At 42.5% G+C, this 22,195-nt stretch overlaps 2 protein-coding genes across 8 annotated transcripts in view; both read left to right on the forward strand.

Annotated features, from left to right (window-relative positions):
* The window catches only part of SOCS2 (suppressor of cytokine signaling 2), an 18,260-nt gene extending 2,101 nt beyond the window's left edge, over window positions 1–16,159 (forward strand). For 4 of the 5 annotated variants that reach the window (XM_090042690.1, XM_090042692.1, XM_090042694.1 and 1 more), the window contains exons 3-5: window positions 244–692; window positions 11,787–11,856; window positions 12,894–16,159. In XM_090042690.1, coding sequence (XP_089898816.1) covers window positions 244–692; window positions 11,787–11,801 — 464 coding nt within the window. In that variant the 3' untranslated portion in view covers window positions 11,802–11,856; window positions 12,894–16,159. The other variant, XM_090042691.1, reaches the window with a different exon arrangement.
* A 3,086-nt stretch (window positions 16,160–19,245) lies between these two features.
* Window positions 19,246–22,195, forward strand: part of CRADD (CARD and death domain containing adaptor protein) — a 109,757-nt gene continuing 106,807 nt past the window's right edge. Inside the window, exon 1 of one of the 3 annotated variants that reach the window (XM_090042697.1) lies at window positions 19,246–19,601. The gene's annotated coding sequence lies outside the window, so the exon portion shown is untranslated. The remainder of the gene's footprint in view (window positions 19,602–22,195) is intronic. The other 2 variants (XM_090042698.1, XM_090042696.1) reach the window with 2 other exon arrangements.

Below are 22,195 nucleotides of genomic sequence, written 5' to 3' on the forward strand. Positions count from 1 at the left end.
AGCATTAGCTCTTCAAAAGAGCTTCTTAAAGGTGGAAATAGAAAGTGACCAGTCATGACAAGATGACATGCAATGTACAGGAAACTCAATTCAATATTAAAGAAACAGTTAAAAAATGACTATGTTGTGGCAGGCACTTGATCTTTTTAGTGATTTGTTTATTTTAGCACAAAAAATAAAAGTATATACAAAAAATACTGTATAATAGAAGTAAATAACCTTTTTCCTCTCATCTTCTAACAGGGTGGTACTGGGGCAATATGAGTGTTGCTGAAGCTAAAGAGAGATTACAAGATGCCCCTGAAGGGACTTTCTTGGTTAGAGACAGCTCACATTCAGAGTACCTATTGACTATCTCAGTGAAAACATCTGCAGGACCAACAAATCTGCGTATAGAATATCAGGATGGCAAATTCAGGCTGGACTCTAACACCTGTGTCAGATCAAGGCTTAAACAGTTCAACAGTGTGGTCCATCTGATTGAACACTATGTCCTCATGTGCAAGGATAGAAGTGGGTCTGAAACAACGTCAAATGGAACCGTGCATCTTTATTTGAACAAACCCCTCTATACTTCAGCTCCGTCCCTGCAACACCGCTGTAGGATAACTATAAACAAATACACAAGTAAGATCTGGGAACTGCCTTTACCGACGAGACTAAAAGAGTACTTGAAAGAGTATCAATACCAGGTATAAATATCTTTTCTAAATATGCCATGTGAATCATTTTAAATGCAGCTCTTTAAAACCAGCCAAAGAACTGAGTATCTAGCTATACAACTCAGCCTGGAATTCACTATTAAAACAGTGAAAGTTTTGAGGGGAAAAATTGGATTTGAGATGCCACAAAATAGGGCTCTTTGCTGAATAATCCCAGCTTCTTTCTTTGAAGGGATGGAAGGGACTTGGCTCCAGCTCCTTAAGAAGGGACATTATTGGCTTGTGAAGGGTTAGGACCCTGTCCAGTTTGTATGGCCTTATATTGCAAGTTAAGGGCCTAGAGCATTTAGGTCCATCAAATAATATCTGAAGTGTTGACCCACAGGAAATGGAAGAGACTGTGTCATTAGATGGGAGATGTCTCCAAACAAGTCAGTTGGCTGTTGCCTGATGCAAAACTAGTTTGGTGCCGATACTGATATATTCATACAGTCTTAAGGGGATTAGGCTCGTGACTTGCCAAACTTATGCAACTAATCAAATCCAGTCAAAAAGTGGAACATCTCTCTACTTTTTACTGAACTGACAAGCCTGTGCTGGCTTTTTTGCAAGCATAGGAGTCCTGTAATAATCAATTTATTTTTTTTTCCAAAATTCTCTAAAAAAACGGATTTAAGGGGGAATGCTTCATTATTTTTCTTCGGAGTACAGGATGTCACTGGTATACTGATTCGATACACCAGGATCTTTGTTAATTTTTAACAGCTTCCATTTGTTTATATCCATGTTATTGAATTTGGCCTCTCTTTTTTTTGGATGGGGCTTTAATACTTTCTACCCAGCAGCTTTGGAGTTGCTCTATTCCAATGTCTAAGTATGGGTATCAGCAGTTATGGTTGTCTTCTACCATGTAGAATATTTACTTTAACTTGTTTCCCAGAAATGTGGGGAAGTCTTTTTCTTTTTTTTTTTTTTAAGCAGAGCGTTTACTCACTTTATCTATCAGACTGTATTCAATAAAGTGAACCAAGTTACATGAATATCTGTTTTTTGTATATACAAATGTGCCACAGTTCAGAAAGTAATGTGATGCCACAAATTTCAAGGCTTTTCCAACCAATGTGCAAATGACAGCATAAGCATCGGTACAGATTAATGTTACTACTCCACCAATTGCAGAGCTACTTGAAGGTATGAGTGGATTATGTTATGGTTTGGGGCTATGTGCTGAATTCTCAAAATGTAAGTGGTAGCAAGGATACTGAAAGGTGCTAGTTATATTGCAGTAGTGTTCCAAGGTAACAAATGCGATTGACACGCTATGGTGTTAGGTGATCTTCACCACGAATGGTCTTGCCTCAGTCTAAGTCTAAATTAGAAGCTTGTGCAATAAAAGGAAGAACTAAGGTAGAAGTAATACCTGGTTACATGGGGTAAATAGAGTACAACTTGATTCTCAAGTGACACTTAACCCTTTACCTGTGTCAAAGTAGAATACAGCTTCAGCAGGGACAACTGGCAAGATTTGCGTGGGTTTCAGTCAGCTAGGCTTAGATTGCAGCAAAACAAATGTAGCTTTTGTAGTCTGACCTTCTTGTGTGCTACTTCTAGACCCAGTACTCTATTATAATAAGTTCTCTGACAACTTTATGGCATCCAGAATCTCAGTATTGTGTATCCATTTGTTGCAAATCAGAATTGCAGTATTGAATAGAACAACAGGCTTTGTCAATTGGGAAGGAAGGGGATCTTTTGGAATGCTAGACACTGGTTCTGCATTGCTTTTCTTTTGGACAGGGTCAAAGGTGACACTGAGAAGGACTTCCACAACACCTTCTTCCTGACCTCTTCTTACTTGTTTATTTTCAATTCTTTATCCTTCTTTATCCTTCCTCTTGCATTTCTTGAGGCAGAGCTAATGGGGAAACAGTCTTCTCTTCCTGCAGTTTTTTTAGAATTTCAATTTTTTTCTGGTTTTGCACTGAAACAAAACCCCTCATTATGAGGGCATTTGTGGATCTCTTGTTTGCATAAAATAATCAAAGGCAGAAAGACCCATTCTGAAATAGTTAACAGTCTAGTGCATTCACCTGGGACACAAAGAAACACTGCTTTGCCTGAACCCAAGCATTTTATCTCCCTATAGCAGAGGTCAGCAACATTTTTGGGCAGAGTGCCAAAAACCCCCCACAAACTCGACTTCCAAGATGTTGTTGGCATGCCAGGGTGGATAGTGGGGGAGCCACAAAGCGCCCAATCCTTTACAGCCCAGGCCCCTTCCCTGCCATCTACCCCAAGGTGCACATGCTGAGCACCTATACCGGGGGTGCCAACCCTGCCCCATAGGATGACTGTCCTAACCATGTCATTGTTCAGGGGTTGTTGTCTCTGCTGTTGGGAAATTGCCTTCTGGAGCTGAGATGTCTTTCCCAATGAAAATCACCAACACTGGCACATATGAAGGTTTTAGTTTTGATCAGCTGGCATTTTTTGATTAAAAAATAAATAAACCTTGGAACCATGTATTGGAATGCCCATTGCTACAGCCAAGTGAACATAATAGTGCCTCTACATTAGCCATGTTAGTGCTGACCATTTGTAGGAAAGCTGATATCTGAAGTGTCAGGAAATGTCACAGGTCCCAGGCACAAAAGCAATGGACTGAGTCCCTGCACCAAGATTCTACAACCAGTGGACCAAAGTCATAAGACAAACTGGGAATGAGGCAGAGAGACAATTGAGGAGCTGGAAAGAAAAAAGCAATAGGAAGGTCGTGTCTTAATTATGATGAACACAAGTCAGTTCACCACTGGCAGGTGTCCAGGCCTCACAGCAGGGATACGTTCAGAGTTGGGATCTGAAGACAGATGAGGTAGGTAACCAGAGGGAGTTTTGTGGGATGCTTTCCAGCGTATAAGGGCAGCTACTGGTTGAAGGATGGGAATACTAGTGAGCAGAGGTAGTAGTTGATGTTATAATCCAAGACCAGTTAAGAGTGGAAGTAAGTCATAATATGGTCCATGCTTCAGGTAAGTAGACTGCTAAACATGATAGATAAGTAGGTGGAGTGGTAGTTTGTGATGTGTTGGAACCAAGAAACACTATTTTGAATGAATATGAGGGGGACCAAAGCTAGTATGAAATCAGTATAAGCCCAGCTTCTCATGGATGCAGCCCATGGGTTTTGCATCAATGTAATTTATTTTATTCTCTTTACTTCCATGTGCTAGGACAAAATCACATTGCATACTTATTAACAGGCTGTATGGGCTTTGTGAATTTTTCAGCAATTTGTTGATATGTAATGTTTAATTTCTGACTCTTTAGATTCAAAAAGTGATGGTAAACTAAAGTATTGTTTTGAATCTCATCCAGACTGGATTATTATTGTCAACCTGAAATAGGTGACAAGTATTGGTCAAGTCCACAAAAGTCACAAGACTGATTAAGTTATCAGGATTTTTTTAAGTGTTGGCTCTTGTTTTGTTGTTGTTGTTGTTTTTATATTGAAAGAGTCACATTTTTAATTGTTCTCTGCAGTTATCACTGCCATAAACTTTCTCATGAAATGAAAGTTAAGAGCCTCATGATTTTAAAAGGTGATGCTTTTGATGTGGAAAACCAATGAAAGTTCTCAGTTGGCAACACTACAGATGTGAACGCAAACTCTAACTGACGTGTCACTGAAGGTTCCATCTTGGTTGTTTAGGTATCAAGTATTGAAATGTTGCTTGTTCTATAGTGAAGCGAACAAATGGCTCTACTACAAAGTGGGTGGGTAGGGTGGGAATGCAACCAAGCAGCTGCACCCATTACATTAAAGTAATTTAATTTTAATCTGATCTCTCTAATATTACACTAATTATACTTTATATAACCACCTTCTACGTAAACAGTTTCTAATTACCATAGAGAAGGTGTGGAGGGAAAATGGTTCACTAGAAGGTAGGGGGTTTTTATTAGCATAAGTAGCTCACAGCCTGAAATACAAGATTTTAAGTCCTAGTCCCTAAATAAAATGGGAAATGCAACATCCTATTGGTAGCAAGAACTCTTAGTTTATCAAACTTTGTCATGTCTCAGGCAAATTTTCAGCAAGTCATTGTCCTTGCTATTAAAGCTTGTACATGATAAATGAGTTAAATGGAGTTTCTTTCTATTTATTTTTAATATTTTTCTAGATACATGCAGCAGAATATTTTCATGACAATTCCTGTAGAATGAGTAGGATTTTACTTTTAATAGTTTGGATAAAAATGCAGAGAATACAGATGACACAAAAGGAAAGTATTCAAAATTGAGTATTTCATCTAAATAGTCTTTTCACATTTTAAAAATGTTATTACTTCAGGCACTAGAATAAACTCCCAAATATCACATCGATGTAGCCAGAGTTAATGAATAAATTACATTAATTTCTTTAAATGTATTTGGGTCTCACCCTTTTTGTGGGAGGAGAGTCACTTGAATAGCTTTGTAGAAATGGAATGAAATTCTATCGCACACATACATTTTCTGTTTCAAAAAAAAGCAGTTCATCTACAGACCACTAGATGAGCAGAGCTGGTCAGTATACCTAATGGAAGTAGGTATGAGAAGGTCCTTCTACCTCAGTTCAAACCCTGCAAAAGCACTTTTTGGAGTGTTAACTTTTCCATGTTTATAATATAATGGAAAACACTATGCAAACAAACTTGAGAGTATACCTAGTTAAAGAGAAGATACCACCTCACAGCATGATTTGTCTGTATGCCATGATATACTTCAAATTCAGGTGGTAATATGCTGAACATACACTGAAAGAACCTTGAACCAACATCTGTTACCAACTACTGCTGTGGTCATTAATATTGAGCAAATGCCGTAGCGCTTCGAAGTCACAAATAATTTTGTTAAAAAAGGGATCCGTTACACTGTTGGTCCAGCTAGAGCACTAGAACATATTTAAAAAATATTCTGCTTGCTAAGGGGGTGATTTCCTGCCTAGCTTGTGGTTGTCCAGAAAAGACGGCTTGTATTTTCACAGGAACAGAGGAACATCACACCCTACAGTAGAATAGCTACCTATTTACTAGAATCCAAGATGAGGTATTTTTACTCGTTCAATACTAGGGGGTGGGGAGCCTGCAGGTAAGCCTCATCTTGGATTTGAGTACTGGATTGGCCACGTAGCTCCTCTAGCTCCAGCTCCAGCTCCAGCTCCAGCTCCAGCCCCAACCCAGGCCCAAGGCCAGAGCAGAGCTTGAGCCAGGGCCACAACCTTCGCCTGGAGTCAGCAGCAGCTGCACTGGGTCAAGGTCTGGGGCTAGTGGCATAGATTTGATGACTGGCAGCATGGGTCCAAGGACTGGGCAGCAGCATGAGTCAGGAATCGGGTGGGCTGGGACCTGGGGCAGAGTTGCTACTACTGTACTGCCTAGCTAGGGCTGGGGCCAGAGCCACCATGTACCCTGTGCCTTGTGCCAGAGCTGCCACATAGGGCAAGCAGCAGCAGGATGTAAGTGGCCAGAAGGACAAGTGGTGGCAGCGAGATGGGTTGAGGGGCACAAGCTCAGGTGAGCAAGGGGCAACGGTCACACCACTTGGCTCCCCGCCACCTGCTCTCATGCTGCTGCTTTCCCCACCACAGGCGTGGGGGGCATGAATTTAATGTGACCCTCCAAAAATAGGTTCTGCACATGGAAAATGGTAACAAATGAATAATTTTCCATGTACAGGCTCTAATTATTGGATGGGGGAGTCATTTTAAATTCTAAGTTGTTTTGGATTCAGGTAAATACAGTACTCCAAAGAATATTTGCAGATAGAACAAATCTTCTCTACACTTTTCTGGAAAAAGAGTGTGGATGCATCATAGCAGACTTCAGTTTCACATCTATGGGCACATCTACACATGCATGTTAAAACAAAACAATAAACACGGGTGCATATCACACCAGAGTTTATTACTCCCAGGCACCACAGCATGTTGAGCCAGGTAAGTGTAGCCCCGGCTAATGGGATCCAGGGTTGGGGATGGAGGGGGGTGGGGGATCAGCCTGTCAGTCTGGGACTGCTCTGACTGGGCTCAGTGTGCTGTGGAGGGGCTGACTGGTGCTCCAGTATAGGACTAGCCAGCAGGCAGCCCCCACACTTGAAATACCCTCGAGCCCCAGCCAGCTGGGTCAGTGTCTACACAGGTGTGGCCGTGCACAAAGAAAGTCCTCAGCTGGACAGTACTTGTATTTACAAGTACTAACTGGCTACAGAATTTATTAGTTTCCTGCTCTGTAATAGGACCACATGTGTAGATGCCAAGACATTTACTGCAGAGCTAATTAGGCACTTCTGCAGTAAATGTTTTGTGTAGATGGACCCTATGTTAGGTATTTAGAGATTGTGTGGGGGAGGAATCAATAAATTGTGTGCACAATTTTTATTAATTTTAACAAGGAAGTCCTTGTGTAAAACGCTGACTCTTAAGGAAAACTAACATGTGGCAAAAACGTGTCTGTTGGGAGCCAAGTGGTGCCAGAGTGTGAAGACTTAATTGTATTAATTTATCAACAGATATATAAGATATTAAAATCAATTTACTAGGAGTAATTCAACAGAGGAACAGAAGAAAACTATCAAATTTATGGTCTTTGACTTCAGTGATAAACTGCGGGTCCTTGTTGCAGTCAGAAACTAAAAGAAACTGTCTAAAAAGGACAGGATCTGCTTTTTTCTGGAACTGGGAAAAACAGTGGAAAGCCTCTTGTCAATCTCCAAAAAAATTCCAAGACAACATCCAACAGTGCTCTGTGAGAATAAGAAAAAAATGCGAGAACAAAGGCAACTTATTTTGGGATGAGACAAAAGCAGAGATTCTGTGAGGAAAGATTCAGATGGATATTTTATAGGACATATTCCATCTTGACTGACGGTTGAAATAAGAAATAAAATTAAATTTGCTTGCCTTAATTTTTCTTTCATTCATTTCAGATGGTTTATGTCAGTGAATTATTTTGTTTCAAGTCAAATTGGCTTTAAAGGCTGTATAGTAGATATTTAAATTCTGCATCCAGTAGGTTACTAGATAAGTAAATACCTAAAATACACTTGATCCCAGCCCAAAAGGTTGGTCCAAAGCTCACTGTACCTAATAGAAAAAGACTTTATTTACCTTGGTACGCTTTGGATTGGGACGTATAAACTTGACCCAAGAAACTGTGGTATGATGTGTTGATAATGTTGGAAGGTTATAGGATTGCTTTTTATTTTATCATATATTTTAAAATTTATGTTACATATTTACATCCCAGTCCTGCACTCAAATTGTTGTGGCAGAATCTGCACCCATGCAGAGCTTCATTGAAGTTAATGAGAGCCTCTCTTTGTACCGGGTCCCTGTTTATCCCATTTTAGATATTTGCTTTTCGGTACCATTCCCGTTGTGTATCAGTCATAGTTGAATATTTTCTGATCTACCTGAATCTCTTCCAGAACAATTCTGCTTATATATCCCACAATATATAACACATAAACCTTCTATTTGTACAGATCTAATTGCAAGACAGTAGGTACAGTTAATACTATAGCGAGACAACTTTCTTTCTTCTGTCCGGTAAGGATGAACAAAATTAAAATACCAATTTTAATAAGGAATAAGTCACAGATCAATAATTATGTGGTCATTTTTGTTGTGCTTATTGAACTCCTTGTTGATTCATTTTCTTACAGGAAAAGCACTGTTATACAGAATTTATAATATGCTAGAGACAATCTATATGTTCTTATGTGTAGTGAACTTAAATTTTATTACATTATTAACATAAAAATGTTTAAAATAATCTATATTTTGATGAACATCTGACATGTATTTAAGCTACACTGGTGGTATCATCTTTTAAATGGTTGTACTTTGATATGGAGGAAAAAAATTAAGAAACCTAAAACCATTTGTGGCTAGATTACACAAAAATAGCAACAACCCTTCTGTGTGCAGAAATTAATTGAAGTATTATAAATGCATGTTACCTATATGGAAAACTGATTGCAAAATCTCATTGCTTTCTAGAACTAGATGCCATTGTTTTAACCTGCTGCTTTTGTCAAAGTTGTAATTGTCTGTCTTTTACAACACGTTGATTGTCTTGTCGTTTAGCAACCACACACCATAAGGAGTTTCACTGCAAAAGCACAGATGAACTTTTAATGAAAGGAGGGTTTTTTTTATTTTAAATGGAGCTTGGGAAATCTGGAAAGTGACAAAACTCTTTAAAGGATACTTGCAAAACTTTCTCTGAGCTATCATTAATAACTTAAGATTTACCCTGAAAGTTTGTTTTAAAATGTGCTCTATAGACCATTTCAAATATTTGATCATTTCAAGATTGCAAAAAGAAACAAAAGATTACCAGAATAAGGTACTCTTTTTTTCCTTTAAATAAAATAGCTTCCTTGTTTCCTCCATATGTAGCATTCTACACAACTAATTTCAAGTTTCATATACTGTAATTTGTAGGAAAAAAAGTTAGTTTTGAGAGACAACTTCAGCCCTGTCTCCTAATTTTATTAGCCTTATTGTTCAAAGTTAGATTTATAATGTTGGTGTATAATTTAGAATCTGATTTCATGTGTCTAATTCCCATATTACTAAAATGTGAGTTCCATTTAAAATGTGTTAATAAGCCTGACATATTAAACTTTAAGAAGTTTCCAATTCTCATCCAAGCACCAAAAGAACCTATAAAAATCAGCATCTAGATGAACTGCATAAATAAAGACTATTAACATCATAAAAGTTACAAATACTTGTAATAAATATATCTTTAAAATTGAAATGAAAATGGCTTGTGTGAGAAATATCTATTATACTTCGCAAATAACCATTGCAAATATGAATTGCTTTATTTTCCAGTGATTTTCTTCCTGAAAAGATTATGCTTTATTCACATTTGTTCTCTCTCTCTCTCTCTCTCTCTCTCTCTCTCTCTATATATATATATTGCTAAATTGGTGCTGCTTTATATATTTGGCCAGAGATTATATATACCAATGTAAACAGAACTGAGAACAAAATTCTGTCCAATACCATCACTGAAACAGTTACTTTTGTTACTGAAAATAATCATATGAGCATTTCAAACTTTACATACATAAACCCATGTAGTTCAGCACTGAGATTCTTAACTCTCATTGACAAAATATTATAAGGGGAGGGAATTTCCAGAAAAATTCTGAAAAGCATCATTGACATTTTACGTCTATCATTCTCTGGTTTAGCTAGGCTTTCTTAGTTTTCAAAGCTAAGTCTTTATCATTCAAATTAAATGCATGTCTTTAACTACTTTTAACTTAGTTTTCTAGACACACAATGTTCTGAGATGTTTCCTGTGAATTCATTCTATTAATATCAACTTGACTGATGATTTTCTGCTGTATCTTTCTTTTCCCATCTTAGCCTTAGATGTTTTATGATGGATTTAACAAATTAGACGCATTTCCAATAAACAAAATGTAGAGGCTCAAATTTCACTTTTTTCCCTTAAAGTGGAATGCTGTTCTACAGCCAACTGAAAACAAAGCATAGTCCTAATAGATTAAATCTGGTTGCACCAGCTTTAAAAACACATTTTGGCTCTTGTTTATCAAAAGCAACAAATCGTTCAGCATGTAGAAAACAAGGAAAATATGTAAATACTAATGTAACATCTGCCTATGTTTTGGGGGAGGGGTTCTAAGTTTTTAATACACTTTAAAAAGTCACTTTAAAAATACAGTATTGTTATATTTAATAACTTGGATTAAAAAAATGAATGGTATTGTCAGAGTAGGATGATGGTGAGTTTGGTTCATACAGGTTTTGGCTGGCTACCCTTAATCTAAATGTTTAGCCAAGTAAGTTATGCAGAGTCCTCAGGCTTTGCCTTAGGGGCATCTTTTCCCTGTAACTGCAAGTTAAACAGTGTTTTTAGTACAGCTGATGAACTCAGCCAGAAAGCCTTTACTATTTCTAGTTCATGTTTTGTGTGAAAACAAAACTCCAATCTGTGCTTCTAAAATAACTACATGATCAGTTATTCTCATCCTTCCTCACCCCCTCTACTTCTGTTTGTAATTCTCATTTCTTGCATCTATCTGCCTTTAGATTGTAAACATTTAGAGACAGAGACTTCATGGCTCTTTTCAAACCAGTGAGACTTAACACTGACTTCAGTGGAGGCAGGATTTTACATCAAGCATTCTGGGTCTTCAGTGAAGTTTCTGAGGTAGTATAAAAGAAATAATAAAAATTGGCATCATCACAAGCAGATTAAATATAGCTATCAGGCACATGGTGATGTGGCATGGAAGGTATCAGTGTTTGGTCTAGATGATAACATGATTTCTTAGGTCTATATCTGTCTGAGAGAAAAAAGCAGCAACCAGAGAAGTAGGAAATTGTGAAGGGAGGCTTTCATAGATCATGTGATTCAGCCCTGAAAAGTAACAGTATAAACGATCACTGAGTTCCCTGTTTAATGTCTCTTTGTGATTTCATGTCAACTTCACTCTGTTTTCAAGTATTGTATTTCCATACTTCTAGCCCTACAAACTGTCCATAGGGTCTGAATGCTTGAAAAACACCTCTGTGGGTGCATCTACATGGGATGTTTACTGTGGAGTAGACTAATTAGCTCTGCAGTAAATGTCTCGGTGTCTACATTTACTGGCTATTAGGCTGGAGTAAACTAATAAACTCCATGGCAGGATACTACTTGTAAATACAAGTATCCTGAGTTTTTTACTCAGCAGCAGCACATGTATAAATTCTGATCTGACTGGCTGAAGCTCAAGGGTACTTCAGTGCAGAGGCTGTCTGCCACCTAGTCCCACACTGGAGCACCCTTGTGCCCCATTCAGCCCCTCTGCAGCATGTTGAGCCTGGTCAGAGCAGCCCTAGCCCAGCAGGCTGACCCCCTGGACCCTCTGCCAGTTGGGGCTGTTCCAACCTGGCTCAACATGCTGCAGTTCCAGGTGCACATTCAAACAGCACACCTGAGAGCAATAAACTCTGGTGTGATAAATGCCGGAGTTTATTCTGTCACATTTCATATGCACATGTAGATGTGCCCAGTGTACTTTGGTAACAATTACTATATTCTGCTTATATGCCAGGATTACAGTTGTTGATGCACAGGAAAGAAGAACTTGTCCATTTTGTGGTTTTCTTGCATCTTTCATTTAGGTAATGTATAAATCTTATATTCTGACACAATATCTTGAATCATGAATTAATGATTTTTAAACTTGATCTCTATGTTCTTGTATGTGCACGTGAGGTAAAATTATTTACTGGTGTTCAGTGGAAGTACTGAAGTAAGGAGATATTTATCAGTAACTTAAATGCCTTACATATCAAGTAATTTCTCTGGAAATAATCCTAAAATATGTATGTTATTTATGCATGAGAGGATTAAGCTAAGACATTCTTTAATATTTGCCTAATATATAGCATCCCTAAAGAAGTTGTCTGAATAATAAAATGTGTATCATTTCTTTAAACACTTCTCAAATTCAGTATACTTCAAACCTTGTCTTTTAGATAGTAGATTATGTTCTTGCATTAACTTTGCTGTAAGCTATTAGGCACTCAAAAATGGAAGGAAAATAGGAGATTTTTTGGTCAGACATGTCTTCATACTGCAAAATATTGAATGTAGCCATATGTACAGCATATGTATTGTACTAGCTTTAAAAAATATTTCTTTGCTTTGTATAGTCTTAGCCATGTGACAGATGTTCCCTGGGTTAGGTCCCTAGCAAATATGAGAAGAAAGTTTCTATAAACAACTTCAAGTATACTTGTGTATGAGAAATTTAGACTCTATGTACAAATCAGATTTCTTAAGTGGCAAAATTTCCAAAAGCATCAGTAAGAATTACCATTTTTGTTTTCTGAAGGAGAGTCACAAGCACTCAGACCAGATGGCAGTAGGCTTGCTATGACTGCCTACGTCTCTGCCAAGTCAAGACATTCTGACAACACAGCAGCTCTTTTCTCCCATTCATGGTCCCCAGATACAGTATGTGCTACACTTGACCTTAAAAAGTAAATTAGGTTAGAAAAAGCAAACAGATTACGTCCCTGCAGCACATGTGGTATCTGACACCAACACTCACTCAAAAGAAAGTAGTGTCATAATAATATGTGATAGGAAATAACATTAAGTCACACTACTGAATCTGTGTATCATAACTTTCTGTCATTTATTATATTTTCAGATACCTGGAAGTAAACAACTGATGCTGAAAGAAATGCATTCATATTTGATAAGCTATTAATAATTATTAGAGGGTATTGTTTTGCATATGGTATGTGTGGTATAGCAAATGCAGTGTCAAGATACCAAAATATTTGTTACAGGAGTGGATTTTGTTTTACCAACATTGCTCTTTTATGTAAATGTAGCTTGATTTTAAGTTTGATGAAATTGTTTAGTTGAGTGCAAAGAAGCTAAATATATGTAATACTGAATTTGGTATAGTTGTATATGTAGTACAGGAAGACACCAGCATCTGGATGAGGTAAGATACACTTGCAGAAGTCACTATTCTAATGAGTAATGTGTTCAAATATTTCTGTTATTAAAACTTCAGTGGTTTTGAAAGAAAATAACAGAAGAGTAATAACCATTTGAGTTAAGGTTTGATTTGGTTACTTGTTTATAAAAACTCTTTAGCAATAGAAAAAGAACCTATGTGTAGGTAAGGGGATGACCCTGTGTATTTCTGAGCACCATCAATACCCTCAACCTCTTTGAGTGGAGGAAGGCTTTACTTCCTGTAAGGGAGCTCTTACAGCTTCAGGCCCAAACAGCATTGGAGTAACAGTATACAAATGATACATTCATGGATAGTACAAATAACCTACTGAGTAGGAGTGTGCGAAGCAGGCCCTATTCGATTCGGCTTTGGCCCGAATCAGGGACAGTGATTTGATTCATTGATTCAGATCACTGTCCCTGATTCGATTTGTCCGAATCCGAATCTGATGATTTGATGCTGATTTGAAGAATCAGCAATTTGGACACAGACACAGACACAACTTTAAAAGTTTTTTCTACATTTCTTCAGGTAGCATGGAGCATCCCATAAGCCCTCTGTGTGCTTGGCGGCGAACCCAGAAGTGGACTAGAAATACTTCTGGTCCATTTCTGGGTCTGCTGGGGAACGTGCTGGGGGCTCCCCCCAGCTCAGGGATCAGCTGCGGGGAGACCCCGGGTGCCCCCCCAGGCCCAGGAGGCACCAGTTGCTGAGGCGTGGGGGCCCCCCACTGCACGCTCCCCTGTGGACCCAGAAGTGCTTCTGGTCCACTTCCAGGTCTGCTGCCAAGCACACTGGGGACCCTCTTGTGCTTCTGTGGGACACTGAATGTGCCCCAGCATCACAGTGTTCATGAGCCGCCTGCTACCTAGAGGTATGTAAAAAAAACATTGAAAGCTGTGTCTGTCTGAATCGCTGAATCTTTCCGAACCTCTCTGAATCAATTCAGAGGGTTCCGATTCTATATTCAGAGAGATTAAAGGGTCCTCTGATTCCATTCAGATTTGGAGATTAGGCCACTGAATTGGACTGAATCTCTGCCAAATCGAATCAGGGACCAAGGCTTTGCACAGCCCTACTACTGAGCCCAGTGCCTAGAAAAGCACACAGAAAGAATAATCTGCTTACATAAGGGAAATAGTGAAATAAACACTAATTGTACTAGGGGTTCTGTTAGTTATTAGCATAAGCATTATATATATTCGCATTTTGGTTTTACACCATCAGATCTTCAGCACAAACAAATAGTAAATAGGACATCAAGAAGACGTAGGATGAGAAATAACATGCACCCTTTAATTAAGAAACAATCAATTTACAGGGCATTTTGAAAACTTGCCCCGTGTGCTATTAAGAGACTAGATTTATTAAAGTTTTGTATCCCCTATGGAAGGAATCCTAGAGGCGATTTCTACTTAGCAGATATTTTCCATATATTACATAGACAATTCAGGCTACACACTGCATTGTTATTTGCTTCCAAAGGAGGATTTTACAAGTGAAGGTATGTTCAAGTTTCAAGGTCAATTTAAGTAAAAATTCTTTTCACATATATTAGCTCCCTAGCATAATTAGCTCAGACTTGGAAAGTGTTCCCATGGTATGGAATCTAAACAGAAATTTTTGTTGTGAGTGGTTCTAACAAGTTAATAGAAGAAGACAGGGCAAATGGAGAGCTTAAAATAGGGCCTTTAGAATATTTTTTGATAGAGTCCAAAAAGTTGTGTAACAGTTTTCACTTGGTGGAACATTCTTTAATGAAATGTTGTACTAACAGGTAAAGTGATAGATACTTGATGAAAAAATGTTTCTCAAGAGTGAGACATTTTCTCTTTTGTGAGCGTCTTTAAAGATTGGTTATTTTAATTAACTTAATATCATTAGTATCCACTAGTCTGTGAGCAGAATTTTGAGACAGAAGGAAAGAGACATTTCTCCTAGGAAGATTTTGTAGTTATATGTGGCATTTATATTTCACGTTAGAGAAGTCACTTTGATATCAACAGGAAAGGCAGAAGGAAGATCTAGAAATAGTGGATACTAGTTAAATGAATTTTACAGTGTTATTGAAGGAAGGAAGGACAGTTGAAATAGTGGGAAACTGCTTACTCTGTCTTCAACCATTTTGGTTTTGTGTAACTGAAGAACAACTCTGAATTGGACCCCATGGCCTTGATCCTGTACCTGGGTCTTCACAGGCAGACTGCTGGGCCTGAGAAAAAGTTAATTGATTTCAACAGTAGCAGAGTCAAAGAAAAGGAGATATGCAAATATATGGAATTTTGTCCTCGTTGGAGTCAATTATCTATTTGTATAGATGTCTATGCCACTGTTTGCCATGGGCAGGAGTATAAAAGTTCTACCACAACCAACTGCATATCAGCCAGGTTTGAATTACACTTTGCCTCTGGGTGGGGAGGTCTGCAAAAAAATTTGGCTGGGATTGGGGCTGAGCGCATGGGTTCCCACTGGTACCACAGGGCTAGGGCCAGCAGCAGTGGCAGCAGCTGGAAGGAGATAAAGATTTAATTGCTGGTGAAAATCTATAGTAGTGCCTCGCTGTGCTGCCATAGTTTACTATATCTCAGGACCAGACTGCTGCTGTGAGAAGGCAACAGACTGAAGGCATGGATTATGGAGCAGGTATGTAGCTGCCTAACTCCTATTGATGTCTGCAGAATCAGAGCCGTAACATCAGGAGGAACCTGACACCATACGTTACAAAAAATTAAGGTGTTGTGTTACAAGAAAAGCCAGAAATAAGAACAGATGGGGTTAACACACACAACATTTAAAAAGAATAGACACAGGTTTAAAATAAATACAAATAATTCTCCAGTATATAGAAACATTTTCAAGTGCCAAACAATTTCCACTCCACCCATTACAGTACTTGGGAAACAAGTTATATTGACATTATGATCATTCATTAAAACTATTTAAAAGAATAATAATGGCATCCTTGGCATTTTTATTCAGATAAGATTGCTAAACCTTCCCACGCCTAGAAAAACAGATGTGTAAAAACATCCATCATGCAAACCTTTGCCACCTAGAGATGTGTGTGTCCATAGTGAAGATAGCAGTTTGTGAAGACAGCAATATTACTAAGGTAACTCTTGAACAAGGAGGCCCTTGCTACACATTACACTGTGAGCTGCACAAATGTCCATCAGCTTAGTGCTAACTTGCAGTCATACCTTCAATTTAGGCAGCACATCTGTGGGGAGCAGCCACACCTTAAAGGAATAGGAGCTGGATTATACGGATCAAGAGATAATCCTGCCCCGGAGTGGTGCAACTTTGAGCCACATAATGCATGCTTTAAGCCAGTGGTTGTCAACCTTTTTCGTTCCTGGACACATTTGCCAAGATCGACAGCTTATCCTGACCCACACCCTCCCATCCCTGCTGGTGCTTGACTCAAAGGCTAGAGGTGCACTGATACATCGGTCCCATATTGGATCAGCACTGATATAGAGAAAATTGACAGTATTGGAAATCAGCTTTTTTTGCCTGATGTGGCTAATAATATGGCCAGTCAATGCCCTGTGGATTTACACAGCCACAGCATGCATGTGGCCAGGAGCACAGCCCAGCAGCTTGGAGACCAACATCGGGCTGGTAAGTCTATTGTGGGCATGAACGATGGGTGCCCCCGGTGGCTGCAGGGGCACAGCGGTGCTGGTGGCGGTGGGACTGCGGTGGTGATAAGCAGGGAGCTCCCAAAGATGCCGCCAGCACTATCAGTGGTGGGAGGTGTGGGGGGTGGCAAGCACTGACTAGGGGGCGGCAGCCACCCACAGACACCATCGGTAGCAGCCAGCAGCGATCGCTGACCACCTGCAGACACTGCCTGTGGTGTCAGCAGTGGGGGGGGGGGTGGCAAGTGGCAACTACCTGCAGGCGCTGTTGACAGTGTTAGTGGTGCCTTTTCATAGGGGGTGCACCATTACACTCAGGAGGTGCACATGCATCCGCGTGCACCTCCTATGCATCGCCAATGGTTGTCGGGGGAAGGGAAGGGGCATGGGCATGCAGATCAAGGCCCCCACAGTGAGGGAGGGAGGGGGGCAGGGACAGACACTGCTCAGCTGTGGTGCAGCAGGGTGGGGCACAGCTCACTCGGGGATGTGTGGGTGGGGTGGTGGCTCTTCCCCTGCACATACCCCAGGAGGGTATGGTGGGTGTGTGCCCCTGAATCTGCACATGGGGCAAGGGCAGACTGTCGCTGCAAGCTGGGGCTGTGCTGGGCTGTTCCTGGTGGTGGTGTTGAGCTGGGGCTGCACTCAGGGCGGGAGAAGCAGTACGGGGAGGGGATAATTCTGGGGTGGCTGCAGCCTGCCCCCAGCCCCCCTCCCAGCGCTGCCGCCATCCACCCCAAGCACAGCCTGACCTAACTCCCACTGGGAAGAATCTGGTGCAGACCTAGCTCTAGCCCACAGCAGCAGCTCAACCTCGCCCTGCATGCAGATCTGAGGGCACATGCCCCCCATTCCCGCCTGGGGTGCACGCAGCAGTGGGAGACGCTCCCCTACCATCCCACCCCCCGTCCCACCCCACCCTGGCTGAGCAGTGCCTGCCCAACTCCTTCTCTCACCACGGGCCCCCACCACACCTTGTCCCTCCCCCCACATCAGACTTACCAGCGTAATGCTGGTCTCCAAGCTGCCCAGCTACATATCAGAATCGGATTGGCATCAGCCAATATAGCTCCTTAAAAGTCAGCCATTGGTACCGATCCAAAAAAAATCTATCGGTGCACCCCTACCAAAGATCCTTTTTGGCACCCCTCACCCCCAAGCCACAGTCCCCTCCCCCTCCCCTGGCCATGCTGGTACACCTCACTCCTGATCCACAGCCCACTGCCCCACCCCAACCCTGCTGGAGGGGGCCCCTGGCTGCCCGCATCCTGCTTGGGCTGGAGCATGAGCAGTGAGTATGGGCCCCTGTGTGTATGGGCACTGGCCCCGTGCCTCCCACCCAGACATGAGTTCCTCACTGCAAAGAACTGCCCCCACCTCCTTTCCCTGCTGTAGGGCCAGGGGCCTTCTCTTGGATGATCCCCCTGTTCTGCTGTAGCCCCACATCCAGCCACTGTCCCCAGCACCCACCCACACACCCACACCCGCCCCACCACTCCGGACAGTCCCCTGGACTTCCATCGCCCACTCCCCATACACTTGCCTGCATCCAGCAGCTCGGACTGCTCCTACAATGAGGCCTTGCTGCGTGCTGGCCACGTGTGTCTGCCTGCACAGATGCATGCGCTCCCACTGCCTCCAGTCGTCCCAAGCAGCGCTTGCAGGCTGGAACGCTGCCAGCCTGCGAGAGGAAACCTGCAGTTTCACAGGGTTTTTCTGGGACTTCCTCATGACCCTTTCAAATATTCTTGCTACCCACTTTTGGGTTGCAACCCACTCGTTGAGAAATGCTGCTTTAAGCCATTTAGAGATGTTAATGCGCAGACAACTAGGGTTAAGAGCCCCAAGGAGCTGCCCAAAACTAAGGTGGAACAAGGCCCTGAGTTCTGCCTGTCAGCCTGGAAACTACCTGCAAGGGCAGGATGGACAGTCCTCTCCAGAGATTTTCATGTGTGCATTGCACTGTAAGCACCACATAGTCCCACCACCATCCTTTGTGGGGCTACTTGCTGCCACTGAAATGAAGTATGTGCATCGGTCTTACAGCTCCACGTCCTCTGCTACCAGTCATGATGCCTTAAGCCCAGTGCCACCTTGCCAACCTCTTTGGCGAGCCTGCCACAAGCCAGCCTCCCCGAGTGCCTTCCCCACCCCTTCCTCTGCCCTCTGCCACCCAGCTGCCTGTGCCTCCCGGACGTGCCCCCCGCCACACGCACACGGGCTGCCCAGGCCACTGGTGGCCCCATCCCACAAGGGTAAGGCTGCTACATACTTATGTCTGTTTACTAACTAAGACGTTTAATTAAATTTATTTTAATATAAATATTTAATGTAATTGCTTTATATTCAGGGCGGTGGTATGTGAGCCGCAGCCAGCGTAGGCAAAGCGCTACAACCGCTTCCCCTCCGCCAGGCCGGGCAGCCAGCCCTGTACCCCTACGCCAATGACGTACCGCAACGCCACACCCCTGCGCAAGCAGCATTCAAACCCCTTCCAACGCACCTGCTCCGCCGGCGGGGTTTAAGGCACTCAAGTTCTGCCCGCGACCAAGAGGGCCGCTGCCCGCTACCAAGATGGCTACCACCGCTTCTATTTGGAGGCCGGTGCCCTCAGCAAACATGGCCGCCGTGCTTGCCCTCCCACCCCTGGCAGGGCCGGGGTGTTTCCCGGCTGCCTTCAACAAAGATGGCGGTTTCGGTGCGGGCAGGGGCTGGGGTCGTGCGTAGTGTGTAGCGCCCAAGCGTAAGTACATGGCAGCGCGGCTAGGGGCTGCGGGTTCCGCTCCTTGCCAGGGGCCTTCACCCTGGGCGAGGAAGGAGGCGGGCGGCTGCTTGCCTCTCTCTCTCGGTGTGTGTGGTCGGGGTCAGTGACACCTGCCAGCGGCTAACCCCCGTCTTCTGGGCGAGGGGGCTTGGCAGTGCCCAACTGCCCCTGCCCCTCGGGGCTCTCAGGCCGCTGCTCTGTGGCTGAGGGGTTCACTCTCCTCAAGAAGCTGGAGGTAGACCAGCCCCTACCCTCCCCCAGGACAGGGCACCGCTCCCTGGTGCTGCTGCCTGTCCATCGTGTTTGCCCGGCCTCGCCCTGGCACCTTTCAGGGGAAGGATTTCCAGGAGGCTCCCTGCCAGCTTGCCCACAAAACTGCAACACCACTGAGCCCCGGGAGGTGCCGGCGTGTTTGTGCCCACATGGGTGTTTGTGCCGAGAGCCAGGTTTTACTGAAGCACTGGGGCATGTTTCGGTGGAGGCACGCAGCCCTGGGCTCGTGCAGCTGGATGTATATGAAGGTCATGAGCATGTGCAGCCATGCTTGGGAAGATGAGTATTCGATTCTGTCCCTGAAACTGAAAAAAATAACATATTTCAGAGAACTTGGAGGAACTTTTATTTTGGGCTTACTTGAGGGGAGAGCTGTTTTCCAGGTTGGGGGTAAGCTGAGGTTTTATCAATAGACTGAAAAAAAGAGGGTGAATTCTCATGGTAGTAGCTGGTGTAGTGAGGGAGTGCTCTTCATGCCAGCAAAGGAGAGATAAGAGGGGTGAAGGGGGAAGCAGCTTCCTTGCTTTTAGCTGTGGCCCTGTAAACCCTGCTTCCAGGTTGAGTTTGCATCAGAGCCTTATCAGGATCCCAGGTCTGCAGTTTGGCTCCATGTCTCCAAACCAGAATCTAGTTCCTGAGAGCTCTTCCTAGCCTGAAAACTTTTAGAGAAACTCTAATATCTCAAGTGATGCTTAGAAACCATAGAAGCCCCAGGCCTGTGAGTCACTTCAAGGAATACGTCTGTGCTGAGAAACTTCCCGGAGTGCAGCCTTAGCACCTAAGATTTAACTCCATCCAATTCTCTGGGTCAAACATGTATGTAATTAAGGAGGAGAAATGTCAGGTTCCAAATCTGTGGCTTTATAATTAGAATTAAGGAGGCTGATAGTTTAGGGGGTCCAACTTGTGATGCCTTAGAGAGGGACCTGATTTTAAAGTTTCTGCTATCTAAAAGTCAGGCTCCTTAGGGGTGTCTTTTGTGGTTTTCTGGAACTGTCGGTCACTTTTGAGAGGCTTGGTCTAAATTCACATTAAAAGGTCCCCTATAAGCAACTGGAAAAATCTGATTTCCCTTTATCTTAGTGCTGAAGTAGAGCCCCTGCAGTCAATATGCTGCATCATCAAACTATCAGGCCCCTTTTCTGGTTATCAGTAATTAACTATTTAATCATGCTTGCCACACACTCATACTTGGCCTGTGATGCGACTCTTCCAGTTCGAGCTTGAGAGAGCATTTAAATGTGAGACCAGAATTTTCCTTTGCAAATGCCACTAACATGTCTGGGGAAGGACTTGCTAGTGCACTAGATTGGAGACTTGGGTTCATTTCCCAGCTCCTTCAGTAACTTATGCAGAGGTGCTGGTGTAGGGGTTTGCTGTTCAGCGTCTTTATCAGGAAGGAATACACCCTTGATGTGACTTGCAGTGAGTTGCCTTTTTTTTCTGGGCCTTGGTTTCTGTTCTATAGAGCAGAGATAATACTCCTTCCTTTTTCTCCTTGATCGTTAGACTCTGGAATGAAGGTAAGGTAGGTTCAGATTACTTGGGATAAACAGATTCAATGAGTAAACACCAACATGGGAAAAGAATTACTTACATTAAAAGACAATACTAGGACAAGAACAAGTGGGTATAATCTAGCCTTAATACATTTAGGTTTGAATTTAGAAAAAAGTTTCTAAGTATGAGGGCAGTGATGTTCTGGAACAGCCTTCCAGTCATAGGCGGCAGAAGGCCGGGGCTAACGGGGCTTAGCCCTCCTCCCCCCGCAACTAATTTTGTGGCAGTCAGCAACAGCAGCAGCACCACACCCTGCTGGCACAGTGCCATGTCCAGCACCCCCACTGCGCACTCTTCTGCCACCATGTACAGTACCAGAGTGCACCGGCCCCCCAGTGGTCCTGTGGGAGGGAGAGGGAGAAGCAGGGGTCAGGTGGGCAGGCCACTCAGCCTCCCCAAATAATATTTTCTTCTGCCACCTATGCTTCTTGTGGGAGTAGCGTGGGCAAAAACACTAACTCTAAGATGAAACTTGGTACATTTGTAAGTTGTGCTTGTCTGTGATTGTAGACGCTGACTCAGAAGGGCTCTTCCAGTCATATCTGCTGATGAAAACACCTATTATCTTAGTTTATGATGCCCATGAAATGTAGGTAGAAAGAACACGGCTGAATGGTGATGTGTATCCCACCATGATCACTCTTATTATAGTTTGGTTTGCTTCCAAACATAATGTACAATTTCCTGATGTTAAAGTCTGAAACACTTCAATCTCACATCTCCTGTTTCTTTTCTCACAA

Source organism: Crocodylus siamensis, chromosome 4, assembly GCF_052110815.1.
Source record: "Crocodylus siamensis isolate JL-2025a chromosome 4, ASM5211081v1, whole genome shotgun sequence".
Classification (NCBI taxonomy): domain Eukaryota; kingdom Metazoa; phylum Chordata; order Crocodylia; family Crocodylidae; genus Crocodylus; species Crocodylus siamensis.